This window comes from Haliotis rubra, unplaced genomic scaffold (genome assembly GCF_003918875.1).
Source record: "Haliotis rubra isolate DU_JTF1 unplaced genomic scaffold, ASM391887v1 Scf518, whole genome shotgun sequence".
Taxonomy (NCBI): domain Eukaryota; kingdom Metazoa; phylum Mollusca; class Gastropoda; order Lepetellida; family Haliotidae; genus Haliotis; species Haliotis rubra.
The window spans coordinates 308,270-330,963 of record NW_025767211.1 but is presented as its reverse complement, the minus strand read 5'-3'; the positions used below and the strand labels follow the sequence as shown (position 1 = coordinate 330,963).

At 41.2% G+C, this 22,694-nt stretch overlaps 1 protein-coding gene across 1 annotated transcript; it reads left to right on the top strand.

Moving 5' to 3' along the window:
* The first annotated feature begins 288 nt into the window (after nt 1-288).
* LOC124292449 lies at nt 289-21,955 on the top strand. The gene is made up of 3 exons (XM_046729533.1): nt 289-340; nt 16,606-17,217; nt 20,971-21,955. The coding sequence occupies exons 2-3, from the start codon at nt 16,738-16,740 to the stop codon at nt 21,715-21,717; spliced, it is 1,227 nt and encodes a 408-aa protein (XP_046585489.1). The 5' UTR covers nt 289-340; nt 16,606-16,737; the 3' UTR covers nt 21,718-21,955.
* The last annotated feature ends 739 nt before the right edge of the window (nt 21,956-22,694 follow it).

The window sequence follows — 22,694 nt, the reverse complement described above, 5'->3', positions numbered from 1 at the left end:
GTACGGTAATGTTTAACACGCTGAAGTACTTTGTCCTTGGTGAAGTGTGGTAGGTGTGTATTGTGTTCATCGTGTAGGTGTGTGTCGACGTCGTGTGTCGTCATCGTCTGTGTCGATAATGACTTGTTTGAAGTTAACAAGTGAGTTAAGTTGTGGACATGGTTTCCGAGTATTGTATTTATATTTCATGCACGCCGGCATTAACGGAGAGAATCAATCGTTATCGGCGCTAATGATCAGTTTACCACGAACTTAGTGGCTGTACAATATCTATCGTAACAGACAGAGGTGAAGATGTCCCTGCACTGATGGCACGACGCCGGAACTCCACAGCTCAAAGGTAGGAAAAGTAGTAGGACTCAAGCTTTGGGTTAAATCCAAACGGATGTATTTGTTTTACACTGATTTGCGTGTTTCCTATTGTCATGTGTGTTTCCTACTGTCCTGTTTTTTGATGACATGTTTCCATGGATTTCCTACTAACATGTTTCAGTTAGCATGCTTTCCACTACATTGGTTCCTACTTGTGTGTTTCTCGTCGACCTACGTTTCCTATTGACATGCTTCCCATCGGCGGTTGTTACTGACTTGTGTGTTTCCGATTTTGGTGTTTCCTAATGGCGTATGTGTGATATTGACATGTGTTTCCTACCAACCTGTTTCCAGCATGTTCCTCACTAACTTGATTTTCATACTAACTTGTGTTTCTTATTGTCATGTTTCCCATCGACGTATGATTGCTACTGGCGCGTGTTTCCTACGCGTGTTTCCTACTTGTGTTTCTTATTGTCATGTTTCCCATCGACGTATGATTGCTACTGGCGCGTGTTTCCTACGCGTGTTTCATACTAACTTGTGTTTCTTATTGTCATGTTTCCCATCGACGTATGATTGCTACTGGCGCTTGTTTCCTACGCGTGTTTCCTACCAACTTGTGTTTCTTATTGTCATGTTTCCCATCGACGTATGATTGCTACTGGCGCGTGTTTCCTACGCGTGTTTCCTACTTACTTGTGTTTCTTATTGTCATGTTTCCCATCGACGTATGATTGCTACTGGCGCTTGTTTCCTACGCGTGTTTCATACTAACTTGTGTTTCTTATTGTCATGTTTCCCATCGACGTATGATTGCTACTGGCGCGTGTTTCCTACGCGTGTTTCCTACCAACTTGTGTTTCTTATTGTCATGTTTCCCATCGACGTATGATTGCTACTGGCGCGTGTTTCCTAGGCGTGTTTCCTACCAACTTGTGTTTCTTATTGTCATGTTTCCCATCGACGTATGATTGCTACTGGCGCGTGTTTCCTACGCGTGTTTCCTACTAACTTGTGTTTCTTATTGTCATGTTTCCCATCGACGTATGATTGCTACTGGCGCGTGTTTCCTACGCGTGTTTCTTTACAAACTTGTGTTTCTTATTGTCATGTTTCCCATCGACGTATGATTGCTACTGGCGTGTGTTTTCTACGCGTGTTTCCTACTAACTTGTGTTTCTTATTGTCATGTTTCCCATCGACGTATGATTGCTACTGGCGCGTGTTTCATACTAACTTGTGTTTCTTATTGTCATGTTTCCCATCGACGTATGATTGCTACTGGCGCGTGTTTCCTACGCGTGTTTCCTACTAACTTGTGTTTCTTATTGTCACGTTTCCCATCGACGTATGATTGCTACTGGTGCGTGTTTCCAACGCATGTTTCCTACTAACTTGTGTTTCTTATTGTCATGTTTCCCATCGACGTATGATTGCTACTGGCGCGTGTTTCCTACGCGTGTTTCCTACTAACTTGTGTTTCTTATTGTCATGTTTCCCATCGACGTATGATTGCTACTGGTGCGTGTTTCCTACGCGTGTTTCCTACTAATTTGTGTTTCTTATTGTCATGTTTCCCATCGACGTATGATTGCTACTGGCGCGTGTTTCCTACGCGTGTTTCATACTAACTTGTGTTTCTTATTGTCATGTTTCCCATCGACGTATGATTGCTACTGGCGCGTGTTTCCTGCGCGTGTTTCATACTAACTTGTGTTTCTTATCGTCATGTTTCCCATCGACGTATGATTGCTACTGGGGCGTGTTTCCTACGCGTGTTTCCTACTAACTTGTGTTTCTTATTGTCATGTTTCCCATCGACGTATGATTGCTACTGGCGCGTGTTTCCTACGCGTGTTTCCTACTAACTTGTGTTTCTTATTGTCATGTTTCCCATCGACGTATGATTGCTACTGGCGCGTGTTTCCCACGCATGTTTCATACTAACTTGTGTTTCTTATTGTCACGTTTCCCATTGACGTATGATTGCTACTGGCGCTTGTTTCCTACGCGTGTTTCCTACTAACTTGTGTTTCTTATTGTCATGTTTCCCAACGACGTATGATTGCTACTGGCGCGTGCTTCCCACGCGTGTTTCATACTAACTTGTGTTTCTTATTGTCATGTTTCCCATCGACGTATGATTGCTACTGGCGCGTGTTTCCTACGCGTGTTTCCTACTAACTTGTGTTTCTTATTGTCATGTTTCCCAATGACGTATGATTGCTACTGGCGCGTGCTTCCCACGCGTGTTTCCTACTAACTTGTGTTTTATTGTCATGTTTCCCATCGACGTATGATTGCTACTGGCGCGTGCTTCCCACGCGTGTTTCCTACTAACTTGTGTTTCTAATTGTCATGTTTCCCATCAACGTATGATTACTGGCGCGTGTTTCCTACGCGTGTTTCCTACTAACTTGTGTTTCTTATTGTCATGTTTCCCAACGACGTATGATTGCTACTGGCGCGTGTTTTCCTACGCGTGTTTCATACTAACTTGTGTTTCTTATTGTCATGTTTCCCATCGACGTATGATTGCTACTGGTGCGTGTTTCCTACGCGTGTTTCATACTAACTTGTGTTTCTTATTGTCATGTTTCCCATCGACGTATGATTGCTACTGGCGTGTTTCCTACGCGTGTTTCCTACTAACTTGTGTTTCTTATTGTCATGTTTCCCATCGACGTATGATTGCTACTGGCACGTGTTTACCATGGTGAATGGAAATCTATGAATACCTCCTTGTTCAAACGAAGGTATATTGTTCTGTTGCCATCAAAGGGTATCGCACTAACACATTGATCGGTAGATCTGAAATATCATCGACTATGTTCTTTATAGAGAGGTACATGTTTTTGTTGAAATTAATCATACCACCAAATTGAATTATCTATATAAGATAATTACGGTTGGGTTGTTGTCCACCTAGAGCTTTGTCTGAGAGAAAGAGCGCCAATAATGGGCAGACAGATGTTTTAAGTCTCACCTTATACAAGTATAACATATATAAAATATTTACACGTATAAAATATACATTTGATGAGCTATCCCTTATGGGATTACGAGAGACAATTTAAAGAATACAAAAGATAGAACTGGCTTTACACCAGTATGACAGACATTTCAGTCGTCCTTTCCTTTTTCGAACCTTTATTTCCTATTCAATCTCCACTGTCATTGGCCAAAAAAATCTACCAGTCACAATCAGAGACTCTGATTCATACAATTGTTTCAAAAGGGCATCAAAACCCACATATATATATATATATATATATATATATATATATAAATGTTTATACCGACTCTCACCCTTGAGTGAATGAGTGAGTGAGTGAGTTAATATTTAACGTCACATCGGCAATATCTCAGCCATATCGTCACAAAAACAATTTATACAATAAAAAATGAAAATATTTTGAAGATCTCACCCTTGAACACTGTTGAGCGCCTTAGAGTGGTTTTATGTTAAGCCATATAGGGCGCTGTATAAATTTCGCATATTATTATTATTATTAATATAAATTATGTTTCTGTACCATGGTGACCTTTCCTTTTCGATGCATTTCAGAATCAAAGTATACTCGAATGCAAAAGTGATTGTCACACAGTGTTAAACAGATACTGCCGCGAATGAAATGTTATTACACGGAAAGACAAAATTCTAAGGTATGGTAACGATCTACAGTCCACAGGTACAGCACACGTGGCATATGCAAATAAGTTCACACTGTTAGTAGGGGGCGTGTCTACCTCGTGTATTGATGCCGACCTGGCACTTTCACCTCACTGAGGCCACGAAAAGACTTTGAAAGTCCTTGGGAAGAGTTCCTGACGCGTTGTTGGAGGATTCGGATGACGAGAACGTCATGGATCACAAATCATTGAATAGTGCGGGCCTGAGTAACACATCATCACTGTTCTGATTAAGACATTGCTGTACAAGCTGAGCACTTGGCCTGGTCCACTGGAGACGTCGACATCTACGTTCCGGCGTTAATATTGGCCGCCGGGCTGGGCGTCTTGCATGTGGAAGACGTCGAACTGTGCTCGCAGATACACCTCTGTTGCCAGATATGTACGGGCTGTAAGGGTTGCTGAGTGGAACCCGTGTCGGAGGTACGTGGTTCGAATCCATCGGTCTTGACACCTGACCGTTACTTGTCAACCACAACAGCCACTACGACAACGGTCTATAACTTGCTAGTTATTTTTCTGAAAACGTCGACATAAGTGTCAAATGGTGTTTCTATGGACATTGAATCCAAGAGCAACGTCACGCTGCGAGGTACCAGACTGAAGCGCACCTGTCGCTCTCCATCTCTTATTTTCCCCGAGGCGTGGCATGTGGAACCTGTTCCAGAATGATGAATAGAGGTCTGACGTCAGCACTTAAGACTGATCGGCGTCTGGTTGTCTAGCCTTTACCAATGAGTGAGTGAGTGAAGTTTTACGCCACTTTCAGCGATATTCCAGCTATATCACGGCAGGGGACACAATAAATGAGCTTCACACATTGTACCCATGTGGGGAATCGAACCTGGGTCTTCGGCGTGACGAGCGAACGCTTTAACCCCTATGCTACCCCATCGCCCCTTTACAACTGAAAAATTGCATGTCACATTAAATTTGGCCTCTTCCGCCTCTGCTTCATGTCCATAGAATAACAAAAGACATGGGTATATATTGATTTTGAGATGATTTCAACACTTAAAGGGGCGGTGGGGTAGCCTAGTGGTTAAAGCGTTGGCTCGTCACGCCATAGACCCGGGTTCGAATCCCCACATGGGTACAATGAGTGAAGCCTATTTCTGGTGTCCCTCGCCGTGATATTGCTAAAAGCGGCGTAAAATCAAACTCAGTCAGTCAACACTTAAAATCAGGTTTAATCCAGAATTTATGAAAATCAGTAAGACACTGAATCTCCATCTGGTCCCAGTCGGGCACCAATCGAGGAACTTACCCATTAAGAGGCAGATACCTCAGCAGGATGCGTATTACTGTTAGGGTCTTAATAGGGTACGGAGGTGCTACCAGTTATGCTAATGTCGGAAGAGTGTTCTGGCGTCCCTTGCTTCAAAAACCGTATCAGACTTTGCTTTTACAGTCATGCTTATCAGAGTCTTCGCTGGAACTTTCATGAAGATCCGGGGTAGAATAGGTCTTCAGCAACCCATGTGCTTGCCATAAAAAAGGCGACTATCTTGTCGTAAGAGGCGACTAACGGGATCGGGTGGTCAGTTTCGCTGACTTGGTTGACACATGTCATCGGTTCCCAATTGTGCAGATCGATGCTCATGCTGTTGATCACTGGATTGTCTGGTCCAGACTCGATTATTTACAGACCGCCGCCATATAGCTGGAATATTGCTGAGTGTGGCGTAAAACTCAACTCACTCACTCACTCACTTCATGTCGTCAGACCTTCGGGATGTAAGGTGGGCAATTGTTTTCTGTTTTCACGGAGCCACCCTGCCCTAAAGTTGGGTCGGTCAGTTTTAAAGTTATAAATTGTTCATATCTACATCAGAAAAGAAGACAAAAACATGAAACTTTTATTTTTATTCTATTTTGCCTGTTGAGTATGTACCGCAAATCATTTGTTGTAAAATGTAAATCCAACATTTACCGCCTGTGTAGATCCCCCCAAACACTATAATCGGTTATTTTCTTATTTGTTGATATATTTGATAATAGCTGACGATTTAAGTAAATTTTGAAATGCTTCTTTCAGATTTCCTTTACTTCATATAAATGTGCTTTATATAAAATATATTTTTGCAAGTCATTGAATATGATATGATTTATTTTGTTACACAATTGTTCAGATAATACTTCAGTCATAAAAAGAACCTTTCAGTCGTTTAAATCAGACCAAAGATAGACTCACATATTTCTTTATTTAGCTTTGCCAATTATATATCCGACGGACACTGTACTTGTCTAAAAACGGTGTTTTTCGCATACAGTATTTATAACATTTGACCACTGTCAACAAGGCAATATGTCTGAAGCAATTATTTCTTTCAAACAATATCCAGGACAATGTTAGCTATGAAATCCAGGAGGCTTATCCCTGCCGCACCCCTAAACCCCCTCCACCAAACCCGATCCCATCCTCCCAAACCCCACCCAAGAATGTAAAATGATCGGTTCCTGGGTGATATACCGATGACCGAGATTATTATACAATTATAGTCTATAATTGTTTTATTATATAATGAAAGAGAAACGGGTTTTAACATAAACTTTTAATGCACATACTGTGCCATCTATCCGAGTGATCTGATTGGCTGAAAAGCGGGGGAAGCCCCTTCGTATGGGATTCCTTGTCTATTTTTAGTAACCCAAGTCAATATCGTAATTTATCAGAAAACTCAAGTCAATATCGTGTTTTGTAGTCAATCATGTGACGGTCTTTTGACAAATCGTGGTACAGGAAAAATACTACCTATATAATAATTAATAATATTAATTTGACCTCCTGCTTGTATATGCTTCTCTGTCATCATTCTGTTCATCACTTGTTTGATAACCGTGTTAGAACCTACAAAAAAAACCCCGTTGCTCTCACAGCAATAAAGAAGTTGTTCATCCATATATTGTCATCCTTCCATATTGATCCAACTTCTAAATGCCTCTTAAAGAAGTTAATACGAATGTTGATATTAGTAGACGATCCATAAAATATCGAATTTAGAAGACCAAAATACCGTCCCCCTTTACTTCAAGGTCACGACCATATGTTGACTGAATCGAAACCTTTAAAGCTTAATGTCTCTTTGCTTGTCCTCGAATCGCAGCATAGCTTAAAAATGTTGAGAACACATCTAAAATTCAATCGCTTGAATATCATTTACATTAAAAACACGCTTCTTGTGCCGGTGCTTTGTGAAACAAGAAGAATTTCTGAGCGTTACTGTCACTATGCATCGATTTAGGACTTAATAAAAAGGTAATTCTTCAGATAGTAATGGACTGATGCGAACACACGTGTTGTCCTTGGAGAACAATTGAGTGGCAGTACTGACTTACATGTATCATTTATGCTGCTAAAATCCAGTCGATTATTGTCTGATGCACAAGAATGTGGATGTTCCACGGCGTCTAGTCATTAGACGCGAAGCACATAAGGAGGCACACCACAGTCAATATTTACTTATATAACATGCACTGTTCATGATTCTTGAATTGTCTTACTGAGAGACTGACTGACTGAGTTTGGTTTTACACCGCTTTTAGCAATATTCCAGCAATATCACAGCGGGGGACAACAGAACCTTACTGAGAGAGGGGCGGTGGGGTAGCCTAGTGGTTAAAGCGTTCGCTCGTCACGCCGATGACCCGGGTTCGATTCCCCACATGGGCACAATGTGTGAAGCCCATTTCCGGTGTCCCCCGCCGTGATATTACTGGAATATTGCTAAAAGCGGCATAAATCCATACTCACTCACTCAATCACTTACTCTTACTGAGAGACTTCTCTAAGACAATATTTCTGTTTGATTGTAGCAAGAGATTGCACTACATACTAGAGGTGAAAGGAATTTGTGATGTTGCGAAATGACTATCTGAGTTGACTATCGAACCCGGATCTTCGGCGTGATAAGCGAACGCTTTAACCACTAGGCTACCCCACCTCCCATTACGAAATGAAGATACGACGCGAAGCGATTTGATTGCTCGGGTCTGTGATAGGAGTGAGTTATGTTTTACGCCACTTTTAGCAATATTCCAGCAGTATCACGACGGGGGCACCAGAAATGGGCTTTACACGTTAGGCCCACGTACGGAATCGAACCCGGGTCTTCGACGGGAGGAGCGAGTTCTGTGATAGGAACACACCGACGTTATATGATGATACATGTAGTCAGAGGTACAGATAAGCTACGTATCTGCGTAAGTTACGCAAATATGTATGTGAAAACTCAATTTCTATTACGTCTGTTGCGTACAAGTACGCTTGTATTTTTGTAAATACTCAATAAATTTGATTGTACATGCGTACACACAAAAATGTCAAATCTCAGCTTGCGTACCGGTGGATAGATAAAGCAACTGAGGTATATTGAGAGATTCTATTTCGGCACATGAACACTCAACTAGCAGTCTTTCATATCGTTTCTCATATTACAGATCAAATATAAATAACAAACACTAACATTTAAACTTTATTATATTTTTACAATTAATGGAAAATGGCAAAATACCCTATAGATTTTGAGTGAGGTGAGTACAATTTGTTTGGTTACTCAAAGGAAAATCAGGATACCCAATTGAGATGAAGACAAGCGGGTACATAACTCAATGACCCAAAAAAGTTATCTGTAGCTCTGAATGTAGGATGCCAGGATGCGATGGTATGATGACTCGAAGCGATGATATAAAAGCACGATACCTGAGGGCAAAACTATGATGTAATGACGCCAAGCGATGAAACGACGATGCGAAGCGATAACAGTATTTATTCCATGATACAATACGATGATACTGTCACGCAGTTCGCGTGTAGCCTACCCTTTTTCTACCATTGTTAGTGCGCATGTGTTCTGCGCACCTCTGCTTCCGTTCAAACTTGATTTTTACCTCACCATTGTCAAATTATTCTCAATAAAAAAAACATTCTCGTAGTATCCTTCACGCTCTTTCTACACAAATATCCTACTTTACTGTACATATTCTTGTATCTAATCTAACACAAATTCTGTTAATCCGGCCATGTCAAAAAGATTGTTTAATTAGGCGACACTGAAGAAAGATAGTCTTCCCCGAAGTCTGTCCACGCCCTATGAATAAGACTGGTTGAGTAGGGATCAACACTGCCAGTGACTTTGGTGATTGGGTGGTTTGTGTGTGCGTGTGCGTGTGTGCGTGCGCGTGTGTTTTAAAGCGTGCGCTCGTCACTCTGAAGACCCGGATTCGATTCTCCACATGGATACAATGTGTGAAGCCTATTTCTGGTGAAAACCCACCCACCCGCCCTGATATTGTTGGACTATCGCTAAAAGCGGAGTAAAACCATACTCACTCACTCACTTCCAGTGACTGCTGGGCCATGCTTGGTCCACCTGCTACTGCTTGTCTCCCGATGATCGCCACTGAAGTCTCTACGTGGAAACTTGGATATAGATTGTGTGTTTCCGTTTTCTGAACTGTTTGTGTTATTGCTAATGTATGTTTATGGTACAATAAACGAAAAACGTAGACACCATACATGGTTTATATAATAGCAGTTTGTTTTTAATCGTATATTTAGATTACTGGTCTGTATCTATGGATGAACTTGACCAGGCCAAGTGCCAAACCGAAACATGAGTCTCATTAACCTATTCAGACAATGACCTACTTTTCAGCCGATCCGAAGTTTCTCGTGTGAAAGAGAAAGTAGACATCACAAATAACTATGGTTACACTGAATTCCAATGCCTTGTTTCATAAGAAAATGGTATTGTTAAATGAATTTGAATTTTAAACTTTAACAACATCGTATTTCTATATTTTATGGCGAGGCGTAGGCAGCATGACCTTAACTAAGACGTCACAGACTGCCCATGATTGATGAGGTCGTAAACTGATTCACAATGCATCTGGCTTACTGGTTACACCTGTTATGTGTGTTGCACTTATTCAGTGTAGTTCTGTAACGCACAATTTGATTGATATAATATCAGTTCCGTACCAGGCCGCCCAACCTTTCTAGCGGCAGAGCCTCGTTTTGAGATTTCCAGGTTTCCATTTGTCAGAGCTCGCTGTACGACAGAGCACGCTGCACGACATGTTTGCAAGGATTATAAGGAGCGTAGTGTTGCAATATACAAGTGCTTAGATGTATCAAATAATACTGATTAATATTTATGTATCCAGTTAAATGAATTGGTCTCAAAATTCTGGTCTGGTTATTGTACTTAGTTGCGCGATAGGGCGGAACCCTGTCAACAAGAAACGAGACTGTTGTGTAATCAATGTTTTGACTTGTACGTTTTTCATTATGAAATGTTCTAATTTAGTCTGACTTGCTTTCACTTATTTACCGAGAGGTAGTTCTGGCCAAGTGCCCGTGTGTCTGTATAGTAGGCTGATGTAGTTTTACCTACATCATTTAGTCACTCAGAGAGTGATAGTGAGTGACCCTTAACGCTGAAGGGACGATGTGGTAGCCTACAGTGGTGGCTAAATCGGTCGCACGTCACGCTGAAAGCCCGGGTTCGATTACTCACATGGGTACAATGTGTGAAGTCCATTTCTGGCGTCCCCCGCAGTGACATTGCTGGAATATTGCTAAAACCATACTCACTCACTCACTTAATACTGAAAGCACTTATCGGATCACTAAGTGTGTTTGTACTCACCCAAGTGGTCGTGGTATATTAGCAGGGTATGAAACTCCCAAATATTTCAGCCAGACCTCAAGGCTGGTTAGATGTAAAACTTGCCAGCCCTGACCAAAACTTACCTGCCCGCTAATAGTTTAGGTTTGACAAGCGACGTAGTTTATCATCCAATTGGAATTCATCATTTATTTTTACGAGTGAATTAATAATGATTTATTATCCTGAAATATGATGAATTTCTTCATGTACACGTCTAAATTTTAACCCGACCGTCGGGCAGGTGAATTTGAGAATCTGGCAGTCCGTGTTGAAAATAACCCGTCCCGGGTGGTCGGGCAGCCAGGTTAGTCATTTAAACATCCTCTCAGTGATTGGTAATTAGGCCCTGATCAATTAGTTGACTGCATTACTGCCTATCGGTTTACTCCCATTAGTTAGGCATCCCATTATCTAGACATCCCAATTGTCCTTTTGCTTTTAGGGATTAATTAGGGCAGAACCCATTTTTAAATGGGAATGTCCCAATTGGATATTACAGCCAGTTAGTTGAACCTAAGGAAAACTGATATTGTGCATAAATATCTTGGAGTTAGTTTTGATAGAAAATGTTCTTTCAAATTATCTAGATCAAATCTCTGTCAACACTGACTGACTGACTGAGTTTGGTTTTACGCCGCTTTTAGCAATATTCCAGCAACATCACGGCGGGGGACACCAGGAATGGGCTTAACATATTGTACCCATGTGGGGATTCGAACTCGGGTGTTCGGCGTGACGAGCCAACAAGCTACTACTAAAAAGCCATGTATTTTGTTTTACACAGAAGTCGAATGTCAAATTTATCAATACAATGTCAGCTCTTTGATTCAGTGGTGACACCAGTTTGTTGTACGGCTGTGCTATGTTGGGGATATGTTAATTTAAAACAAATTGAAAATGTACATATATGTTTTATGAGCAAAGTATTACCTGTAATGAAAAGTACCCCATTGTATATGCTTTATGGTGAACTAGGTAGAGTCCCACTTTCTGTTGATGTTAAAACTCGTATGTCAACTTTTAGGTCTAAATTATTTACAAACAATTCATCTAAGTTATCTTCAATGGTATATTCTATTGTATATAATCTTCATAATGAACCTATTCACAGCTGTAGCTGGATTTCATGCATATGGTGAGTGAGTGAGTTTTACGGCGCACTCAGCAATATTCCAGCTATATGGCGGTGGTCTGTAAATAATGAAGTCTGGACCTCACAATCCAGTGATCAACAGCATGAGCATCGACCTGCGCAATTGGGAACCGAAGACATGTGTCAACCAAGCCAGCGAGCCTGACCACCCTATCCCTTTAGTCTGCTCTAACGACAAGCGTGGGTTACTGAAGATGCACTCTAACCCGGACTTTCATGGGTCGACAACGGTATAATAATCTATGCCAAAACCTCGCATCATATATAATAAAGAAGTTGTTATCCATGAAGTATCTTACTTTCTCACTGGTATAGGTAGTTGTCACGTGACATATACCACGTCAAGAAACGATGAAACGAAACAAGCCAAGATCGGAACATGGATGTTGACTTTGTAAAATCTTCTCTAATGATTATCGATATGTGCAATAATCCATTAATCGGTTAACACAGAAAAGGCAAGTGTGGAACCATGACCAGATATTGACAAGTGGACGGACTAAGAAATACCTATGCTCTAAAGACGTATCCCTTTAACCCATCCATTAAAACGTCCCGAAATAAACCTTTTATGGCGCATTGACACGTCTAATGAATTTGTTTTGTCAACGATGACGTCCAAACCATCATGTTAGTAAACGGTTTGTTAATATCGAAGCAAGGCAAACAATTGCGACCATGTTTCTTCTAATGTACGGTAATGTTTAACACGCTGAAGTACTTTGTCCTTGGTGAAGTGTGGTAGGTGTGTATTGTGTTCATCGTGTAGGTGTGTGTCGACGTCGTGTGTCGTCATCGTCTGTGTCGATAATGACTTGTTTGAAGTTAGCAAGTGAGTTAAGTTGTGGACATGGTTTCCGAGTATTGTATTTATATTTCATGGACGCCGGCATTAACGGAGAAAATCAATCGTTATCGGCGCTAATGATCAGTTTACCACGAACTTAGTGGCTGTACAATATTTATCGTAACAGACAGAGGTGAAGATGTCCCTGCACTGATGGCACGACGCCGGAACTCCACAGCTCACAGGTAGGAAAAGTAGTAGGACTCAAGCTTTGGGTTAAATCCAAACGGATGTATTTGTTTTACACTGATTTGCGTGTTTCCTATTGTCATGTGTGTTTCCTACTGTCCTGTTTTTTGATGACATGTTTCCTGTTGACATGGATTTCCTACTAACCTGTTTCAGTTAACATGCTTTCCACTACATTGGTTCCTACTGCTGTGTTTCTCGTCGACCTACGTTTCCTATTGACATGCTTCCCATCGGCGGTTGTTACTGACTTGTGTGTTTCCGATTTTGGTGTTTTCTAATGACGTATGTGTGATATTGACATGTGTTTCCTACCAACCTGTTTCCAGCATGTTCCTCGCTAACTTGATTTTCATACTAACTTGTGTTTCTTATTGTCACGTTTCCCATCGACGTATGATTGCTACTGGCGCGTGTTTCCTACGCGTGTTTCGTACTTACTTGTGTTTCTTATTGTCATGTTTCCCATCGACGTATGATTGCTACTGGCGCGTGTTTCCTACGCGTGTTTCCTACTAACTTGTGTTTCTTATTGTCATGTTTCCCATCGACGTATGATTGCTACTGGCGCGTGTTTCCTACGCGTGTTTCCTACTAACTTGTGTTTCTTATTGTCATGTTTCCCATCGACGTATGATTGCTACTGGTGCGTGTTTCCTACGCGTGTTTCATACTAACTTGTGTTTCTTATTGTCATGTTTCCCATCGACGTATGATTGCTACTGGCGCGTGTTTCCTACGCGTGTTTCCTACTAACTTGTGTTTCTTATTGTCATGTTTCCCATCGACGTATGATTGCTACTGGCGCGTGTTTCCTACGCGTGTTTCCTACTAACTTGTGTTTCTTATTGTCATGTTTCCCATCGACGTATGATTGCTACTGGTGCGTGTTTCCTACGCGTGTTTCCTACTAACTTGTGTTTCTTATTGTCATGTTTCCCATCGACGTATGATTGCTACTGGCGCGTGTTTCCTACGCGTGTTTCCTACTAACTTGTGTTTCTTATTGTCATGTTTCCCATCGACGTATGATTGCTACTGGCGCGTGTTTCCTACGCGTGTTTCATACTAACTTGTGTTTCTTATTGTCATGTTTCCCATCGACGTATGATTGCTACTGGCGCGTGTTTCCTACGCGTGTTTCCTACTTACTTGTGTTTCTTATTGTCATGTTTCCCATCGACGTATGATTGCTACTGGTGCGTGTTTCCCCGCGCGTGTTTCCTACTAACTTGTGTTTCTTATTGTCATGTTTCCCATCGACGTATGATTGCTACTGGCGCGTGTTTCCTACGCGTGTTTCATACTAACTTGTGTTTCTTATTGTCATGTTTCCCATCGACGTATGATTGCTACTGGTGCGTGTTTCCTACGCGTGTTTCATACTTTCATACTTTGTGTTTCTTATTGTCATGTTTCCCATCGACGTATGATTGCTACTGGCGCGTGTTTCCTACGCGTGTTTCATACTTACTTGTGTTTCTTATTGTCATGTTTCCCATCGACGTATGATTGCTACTGGCGCGTGTTTCCTTCGCGTGTTTCATACTTACTTGTGTTTCTTATTGTCATGTTTCCCATCGACGTATGATTGCTACTGGCGCGTGTTTCCTTCGCGTGTTTCATACTTACTTGTGTTTCTTATTGTCATGTTTCCCATCGACGTATGATTGCTACTGGCGCGTGTTTCCTTCGCGTGTTTCCTACTTACTTGTGTTTCTTATTGTCATGTTTCCCATCGACGTATGATTGCTACTGGCGCGTGTTTCCTACGCGTGTTTCCTACTAACTTGTGTTTCTTATTGTCATGTTTCCCATCGACGTATGATTGCTACTGGCGCGTGTTTCCTACGCGTGTTTCATACTAACTTGTGTTTCTTATTGTCATGTTTCCCATCGACGTATGATTGCTACTGGCGCGTGTTTCCTACGCGTGTTTCCTACTAACTTGTGTTTCTTATTGTCATGTTTCCCATCGACGTATGATTGCTACTGGCGCGTGTTTCCTACGCGTGTTTCCTACTAACTTGTGTTTCTTATTGTCATGTTTCCCATCGACGTATGATTGCTACTGGCGCGTGTTTCCTTCGCGTGTTTCCTACTAACTTGTGTTTCTTATTGTCATGTTTCCCATCGACGTATGATTGCTACTGGCGCGTGTTTCCTACGCGTGTTTCCTACTAACTTGTGTTTCTTATTGTCATGTTTCCCATCGACGTATGATTGCTACTGGCGCGTGTTTCCTACGCGTGTTTCCTACTAACTTGTGTTTCTTATTGTCATGTTTCCCATCGACGTATGATTGCTACTGGCGCGTGTTTCCTACGCGTGTTTTGCATACTAACTTGTGTTTCTTATTGTCATGTTTCCCATCGACGTATGATTGCTACTGGCGCGTGTTTCCTACGCGTGTTTCCTACTAACTTGTGTTTCTTATTGTCATGTTTCCCATCGACGTATGATTGCTACTGGCGCGTGTTTCCTACGCGTGTTTCCTACTAACTTGTGTTTCTTATTGTCATGTTTCCCATCGACGTATGATTGCTACTGGCGCGTGTTTCCTACGCGTGTTTCCTACTAACTTGTGTTTCTTATTGTCATGTTTCCCATCGACGTATGATTGCTACTGGCGCGTGTTTCCTACGCGTGTTTCCTACTAACTTGTGTTTCTTATTGTCATGTTTCCCATCGACGTATGATTGCTACTGGCGCGTGTTTCCTACTAACTTGTGTTTCTTATTGTCATGTTTCCCATCGACGTATGGTTGCTACTGGCGCGTGTTTCCTACGCGTGTTTCCTACTAACTTGTGTTTCTTATTGTCATGTTTCCCATCGACGTATGATTGCTACTGGCGCGTGTTTCCTACTGATCTATTTTTGGTGTTTTCTAATGGCATATGTTTTCCACTGACATGGGTTTCTACCAACCTTATTCCTTTTGACATATATTTCCCACTAACATGTTTACCTATTGTTATGTTTCCCATCGACATATGGTTTCTCATGACACGTGTTTTCTAGTAAGTTGTGCTTCCAACTGTCATGTTTCCTTTCGACATTTGTTTCCTAATGACGTGTGTGTTTCGTATTTTATTTTCTACTAAGGTCTTTCCTTCTAATGTATTTTCCATCGACATATGTTTCATACTGGCGTGGGTTTAATACTAATCTGTTTCCTGCTATCATGTTTCCTACCGCCATGTTTCTCATCGACATATAGTTTCTACTGACGTGGATTTCCTAATAACTTGTGCTTCCAAGTTTCGTGATTCCCATCGACATATGTTTCCTAATGAATTGAGTTTGCTTGTAACTTGTATTTCCTTCCGGCGTTTCCCCTGTTTATTCCCAATTTATCCTGGATTATTCAATACCTCCTGTCTAATGGGATGTATACTTTTGAACCCTTCGTTACCATGGCTACGTTCTAATCAAATGACACGAATCATGTATATCCTGCTTAAATTTGTGAAAAATGCAACTCTAATTCTTGTTATACAATATTTCGTTCTCAAAATTGAAAATCAAAAAACACCTAAGAAATAATTAGAATCGTTAACTGCGTTTGTAGACATAGTAGTAAACACTGTCGTCCAAAGTCATCCTATTATCTGATTACAAAGTCCAACGACTGCAGTATGAAATAACCAATTGAAAATGCGTCTTTTGATACACATCTAATTGATCTCTGCCAAGGTCCATCACTAATTGGCTTAACTTGAAACGTTTTCAGATAAAAGAAGAAATCCGATCATTTAGTCGAGAGATCAGGTGATTTCAGAGACGGAAGACTGTATGGAAAACTTCATGTGAAACAGTAATAGTTTCATAGATATCTGTTCTTCAAGCTGAAACTAGACGAGGGATGAAATCCGCTGAACTGAACTCTCTGGGTAAATCTATGCTGGTCATTCTTATACTGCTGAATATATTTCTTGTGTCAGCAAAACAAACAACAGTATGTTCATCTTTGGCAAACTTTTCTCAACTTGAGCAGGATGCCTACCTTCTTGGCTCACAGTTTCAGAACACAACAACCGGAAGTGTTCTAAAGTGCGTGAAGGAGTGTCAAATGTATGGACGATGCCTATCCTTCAACTTTGACCTAAATACAGGCCTTTGCATCTTGAACGAAAAAACGAAAATGGAGTCTTTTACCACCAACTTGGTAAATGTAAAGGACTATGTGTTCAGTAATATAAGTGGGTGGCCGCCAATGAGTCTTGGAGGATGCGCTAATCATAACTGCACGAAAACTGAAGTCTGTAAGGAGCTGAACGGCAACGAATCAGAATGTTTGACTGTGTGTTGCGGGGAGCCACCGGCTGTTCATAAAGGAGAAATAGTAAGTTTGATAGCTTTGGTTTTCGAATTACATGTTGGAAATATATGAGTAAAACGTTTAAAAGTATAACATTGCATACTCATTAGCAACATGTTGAAAGGTAGGTTTCGTGAAATGGAAAGTACGAAACGAAACGGATCCATGTCAAGGTCCACTTTGAAGTCAGTACTGATCAACAACTTTGCTGATTTTGATATTTTAGGGCATGGTAAATTACAAATGTTTGACCAAATACAATTTGAAAAAAAAAACCACGTAAGAACAGTCACAGTCACGAGATAACATTTGAATGCTAAATCATATTAGTAAACAAGGAGAAATCCGTTACAGGGATCATGCATACTTGTTCCCTGTTTAACATATCGTTATATTTGTGATTACACTTTCATAGTACTTTTCTTGGGTTGAGTCCCATCCTGGATTCGAACCCACGCTCTCAGAGTCGGGCACCTGATCGCCAACACTCAAAGTCGCATAACCCGCTCAGCCACCGCGGCTTCCACAAAAACTGAGGTCAGACAAATGGTAGTCTAGACCACGGACTTTGTGTGACCCCATGATAAGTTGTTCCCCGTTGTTTTTTCTCGCTGCTCAATTTCAGCGATCGCGACTCTACTAAGTCTACAGCTTCCGTCAGGATTTATGATTTTCTGTTTTTCTCCATTTGATAACGGTGTCCACAACTTATACCAAGAGAAACAAGATGGAAGATGTCATCCGTTCCCCTCAAGCGTGAACAAAAGTAGAAAACGAATACCGTATTTCCTTTAATAAGCGCCGGCCTCTAACAAGCGCCGGGGGTAAAGCAGCCGTTTAAGAAATAAACGCCGGGTCTCTTATAAGCGCCGGATCTTAATTCACAACCGTGGTACAGAGAAATGGAAACCGGTGGGGTAGTCTTGTGGCTTTAAATGACTGTTAACTTTGTCTGCCTATTGTGTTGTTTTGTGTTTTCTTAACCTTTATGCCATATTTAATATTTAATTATGTGACCACATGTGATCAAATGTAAAAGGAATTTCCTTTGGGGTAATAAAGTATTGTCATTGTCAAGCGTTCGCTCGTCACGCTGAAACCCGGGTTCGATTCCCCACAATGATACTGTGTGTGAAGTCCATTTCTGGTGTTCCCCGCCATGACATTGTTGGAATATTGTTAAAAGCGGCGTAAAACCATACTCACTCACTCACTATAGAGATAGGTGTACACTAGTACCCGTGTTCGTAAGCATTGCACCAAGACAAACATATTCATTTATCATCGGTGGGGTAGCCTAGTGGTTAAAGCGTTGGCTCGTCACGCCGAAGACCCGAGTTCGAATCCCCACATGGGTACAATGTGTGAAGCCCATTTCTGGTGTCCCCCGCCGTGATGTTGTTGGAATATTGCTAAAAGCGGCGTAAAACCAAACGCAGTCAGTCTAGTGGAGGGTGTTATCAGTGCAATAAAGCAATCTTATAAACTTGGTATCCAAATCTGATAACTATGCAAATTACGTCAATCCACGAACTACTTTCTCAAAACTCCATACATGCCATGAGAATCCTAAAACGTTTTAACATTTCATTGATGACGTCGTCGCGAGTTTACATTGCGTGGACGAGTTTGTAAACAAACATGGCTGCCCCCATTATCAATATTGGTGATTCTGTAAGAATTGATGACAGATATTCTGGAGTCGTTACTGCAGTAATTGACTTTGGAAAACATGTAACGGAGAACTTCATTCAAATTGAAGGTACGGATTACGAGGCATGAGTGACAGGCTATCGTCTAAGAAAGGTACCAACCAAGGATTTCGATCTATCGATCACAACAAAGAAAACGATGAATCGATTCCGTCAGGTATCAGAAACTGATAGTGATGAGGTGATTACCTGCAATGAACATAGGAACACTACCAAGAAAACCCTGCCTGATTTTGTTCTTCTTTTTAGACAGAAAGATCCTTATTTTAGGCATGAATTATGTTTGCACTGTATTAGCGACTAGTCACAACCATATGCCGCCGTCATGAACGACCTTCAGCTTGGTGTACCGCTAAGTATTCTTACGCGAAAGCTCGATTCTCTTCATATATATATTTACGTACGATTTGCTTCTTTTTTAGAGTAATTTTAAGAATGACATTATATGATAAAGGGAGTGTGTTTCCGTGTCATTAATATCATATTTTAGGAATAATAATTGTATTATGCGAGCCTTTGGCTCTATTTACATCCCTGACAACTTTGTTCTTGAAAGATCGTTAACAAAAACATTAAAACCTTTTCTCATCTACACAGTATTTTCCAAACGTAGTTAAACATTTTCTCAGACCATGGTCGTCATCATATATTATGTATGAAACGTGTACATAGAATCCAAGTAAATCGATAATGAAGCCTTTTACACTTTGTGGTCCTTAAGACATGTTTCGGAGACAGAGCATCCTTGGTACAAAGAAACAGTTAGGATGAATAATTATCAGTCCGCAGGGAGTGTTCTGTACTCGTTGACCAGGGGTATTATGTCAGCACTTTTCTGAATATTCGAACAAGTGGTCAGATATTGACATGATCTTAGCATGTATTTACCAATAATCCTAATGTTTAAATCAGCTAAATTTAAACCTATGAAATACACAATGCCATTTTAAAAAGTGGTCAAATGTAACATATGTTATATTTGGGATTACACTTTCTTAGGAATATTTGTCATATATTCGAACCCACACTGAAGCTGGGGATTCGAACCAAGCTGAATTAGACAATTGATTTATGACATGATAAAAGGCTTGATCCAAAGATCATAGCAGGGCCACCAGAGATAATTCTTGCTCATACGGTTGTTTACTGAAGCCAGTATTACAAAAAGAAAATCTTCACCTGATGCGCCAAGTTTTGAATAGCATGGTTATTCACCTTGTCAAATAACTGTTCATAACACCCTGGTTAATAACAGTTTTCAGCACTGACACATCAGCTGTGTTTCATCCTTAGTAAACCTATTATAACACAGAACAATTCCTACATATCTAAAATTTTAACAACTTTCATTTTACTATCATGTCACTGCTCTAATTGTTACTACTCTTGCTAAATACAACTATTTCAAGAACGTTAACTTCTAATTCCAACTTATGTAGTCCTTTACTTGTTTTAGAAAGTATCCCGGTCATCAATATCCATTAAACAATGAAATTTACATCATAACAAATGCAGTTATCTTCAATTAATAACATCAAATAGAAAACAGTATTGAAGACAACACTTCACCCTGCCTTAACCTAAAGTTCCGGGTTAGAATGGTATTCAAGACTGACTGACTGACTGAGTTTGGTTTTACGCCGCTTTTAGCAATATTCCAGCAACATCACGGCGGGGGACACCAGAAATGGGCTTCACACATTGTACCCATGTGGGGATTCGAACCCGGGTCTTCGGCGTGACGAGCCAACGCTTTAACCACTAGGACTACCCCACCGTCCCTGGTCTTCAAGAACCCATTCTTGTCGTAAGAGGCGTATAACGGGTTCGGGTGGTCAGGCTCGGTGACTTGGTTGACACAAGTCATCGCAACCCAACTGCGTAGATCGATGCTCATGATATTTTCATTGGATTGTCTGGTCCAAACTTGATTCTCTACAGAACGCCGCCATATAGCTGGAATATTGCTGAGTGCGGCGTTAAACAACAAACAAAACATCTGAAAAAGCAACATGGAACGGTTCTGACAATCGTTTGTTAATGTGATTATTTCTGTACTCTACAGATTGGTGAAATCCCGGATTTCTGGAATATCAACCAGTCTGTACCATACAACTGCTCATATGGGTTCGAACCATTAGGAGAGCGGGTGTGTCAACCAGATGGATCGTGGAGCGCTTTCACATGTCAGCGTGTCGCCACATGCGCTGACGTCAAGGCTTGCAACAGCGACTATAGTGACGGCGAATACTGGATGCGTATAAGAAATGTGAACTATCAGTATGTGAAAGTATATTGCACTGGTATGGAGACAGCTAGTCCTGTCTCTTATATCACTTTATTCGGGGACAACTATTCCTATTTTCTAGACACCGATATTGACGAATGTTCGCCATATTGGAAAGGGACACACGCAGGGAATACTACGTTCAGTAAAGTGAAGTTAAACGTGTGGAACTTCAGGTTTCTTCACGGTGGCGACGCGTTTGCTGAGACCAGCGGTCGTTTCACATATTTTGGCCGGGGGGCGGACTGCCGAGATTCTCAGTCGTGCGTTGCTAAAGAGGCTGGTTCATTCCGCATTGATACAACTGGAACCGGTGTGAAGGTTGTGGACTACTTGGCATGGACAAGCGGGACAACCGTTACCAGATCCAGTAACGGGAATGTAATATTCGGATCCTGTCGTGGTGGTTGTTCCGTCTGCAAACCAACAGGTTCTGGTTTTGACAACGGTGCTATCAGTCTTGAGTATGATACAAACTTTGTTCCCGACTACACGACAGCAACATTTCCAGTTTGTAAACAATAAATGCAGGAATAACTGAAAACAGTCGACACTTGAGTGATTTCAAAATTAGAAACTTCATCAAAACGTTTCTAGACTGAACACAGTCACCGAAACACTGTATATGTACATTCCAAATCGCAGCTAGTTGTATTACACCCTTATCACTGCACAACCACTTCTTGTATGTTTCCTCATTGTCTTAACATGGGTGAGTGAGTGAGTTTAGTTCTACGCCGCTTTTAGTAATATTCCAGCAATATCACGGCGGGGGACACCAGAAATGGGCTTCACACATTGTACTCATGCATGGAATCGAACCCGGGTCTTCGGCGTGACGAACGAACGCTTTAACCATTAGGCTGCCCCACCGCCCCCGATATTCCTAACATGGGAATATATGTGCACTTTAGCTGACCTGGGTAATCCAACACATTGGTCCTTACATGCATGTTAACGCATATCCGCTGGCATTCCGAGGCAGATAGGGGGCAAAGGACAAGCAGCTTCTGTGAGAACCGACATACATGAAGGTCGGGTGTCGCATAAGGTCACTCCAAAGTCATTGTACCCCGACAATGATAATCGTTGCTCATGATGTCAATCACCCGTTCGCTTCCCCATACTCGATTATATACCAGGCTTTGTTTTCTCTTCTGTTTTAAATTATTAATGGGTGAAATACCTGTGTAATTATATAGTTGTTTCTGATTCTTTGAAACTCATTATCAATCGAAAGAGTGACAGTGTTCATATACTTTTCTGAGAATAAAACTAAAACGTCTCCTGTTATGTTACCTCTGTTTAACAGTTTAATAAAATGTTGCTTTTTTACTTGTGACGTATTCTTGTAAAATTACGAAAGCGATCCAATGACGATCCAATTCGAAACTGTTCACTGGTTTGCTTTCATCTGAAGAACTGACTGACTGACTGAGTTTGGTTTTACGCCGCTTTTAGCAATATTCCAGCAACATCACGGCGGGGGACACCAGAAATGG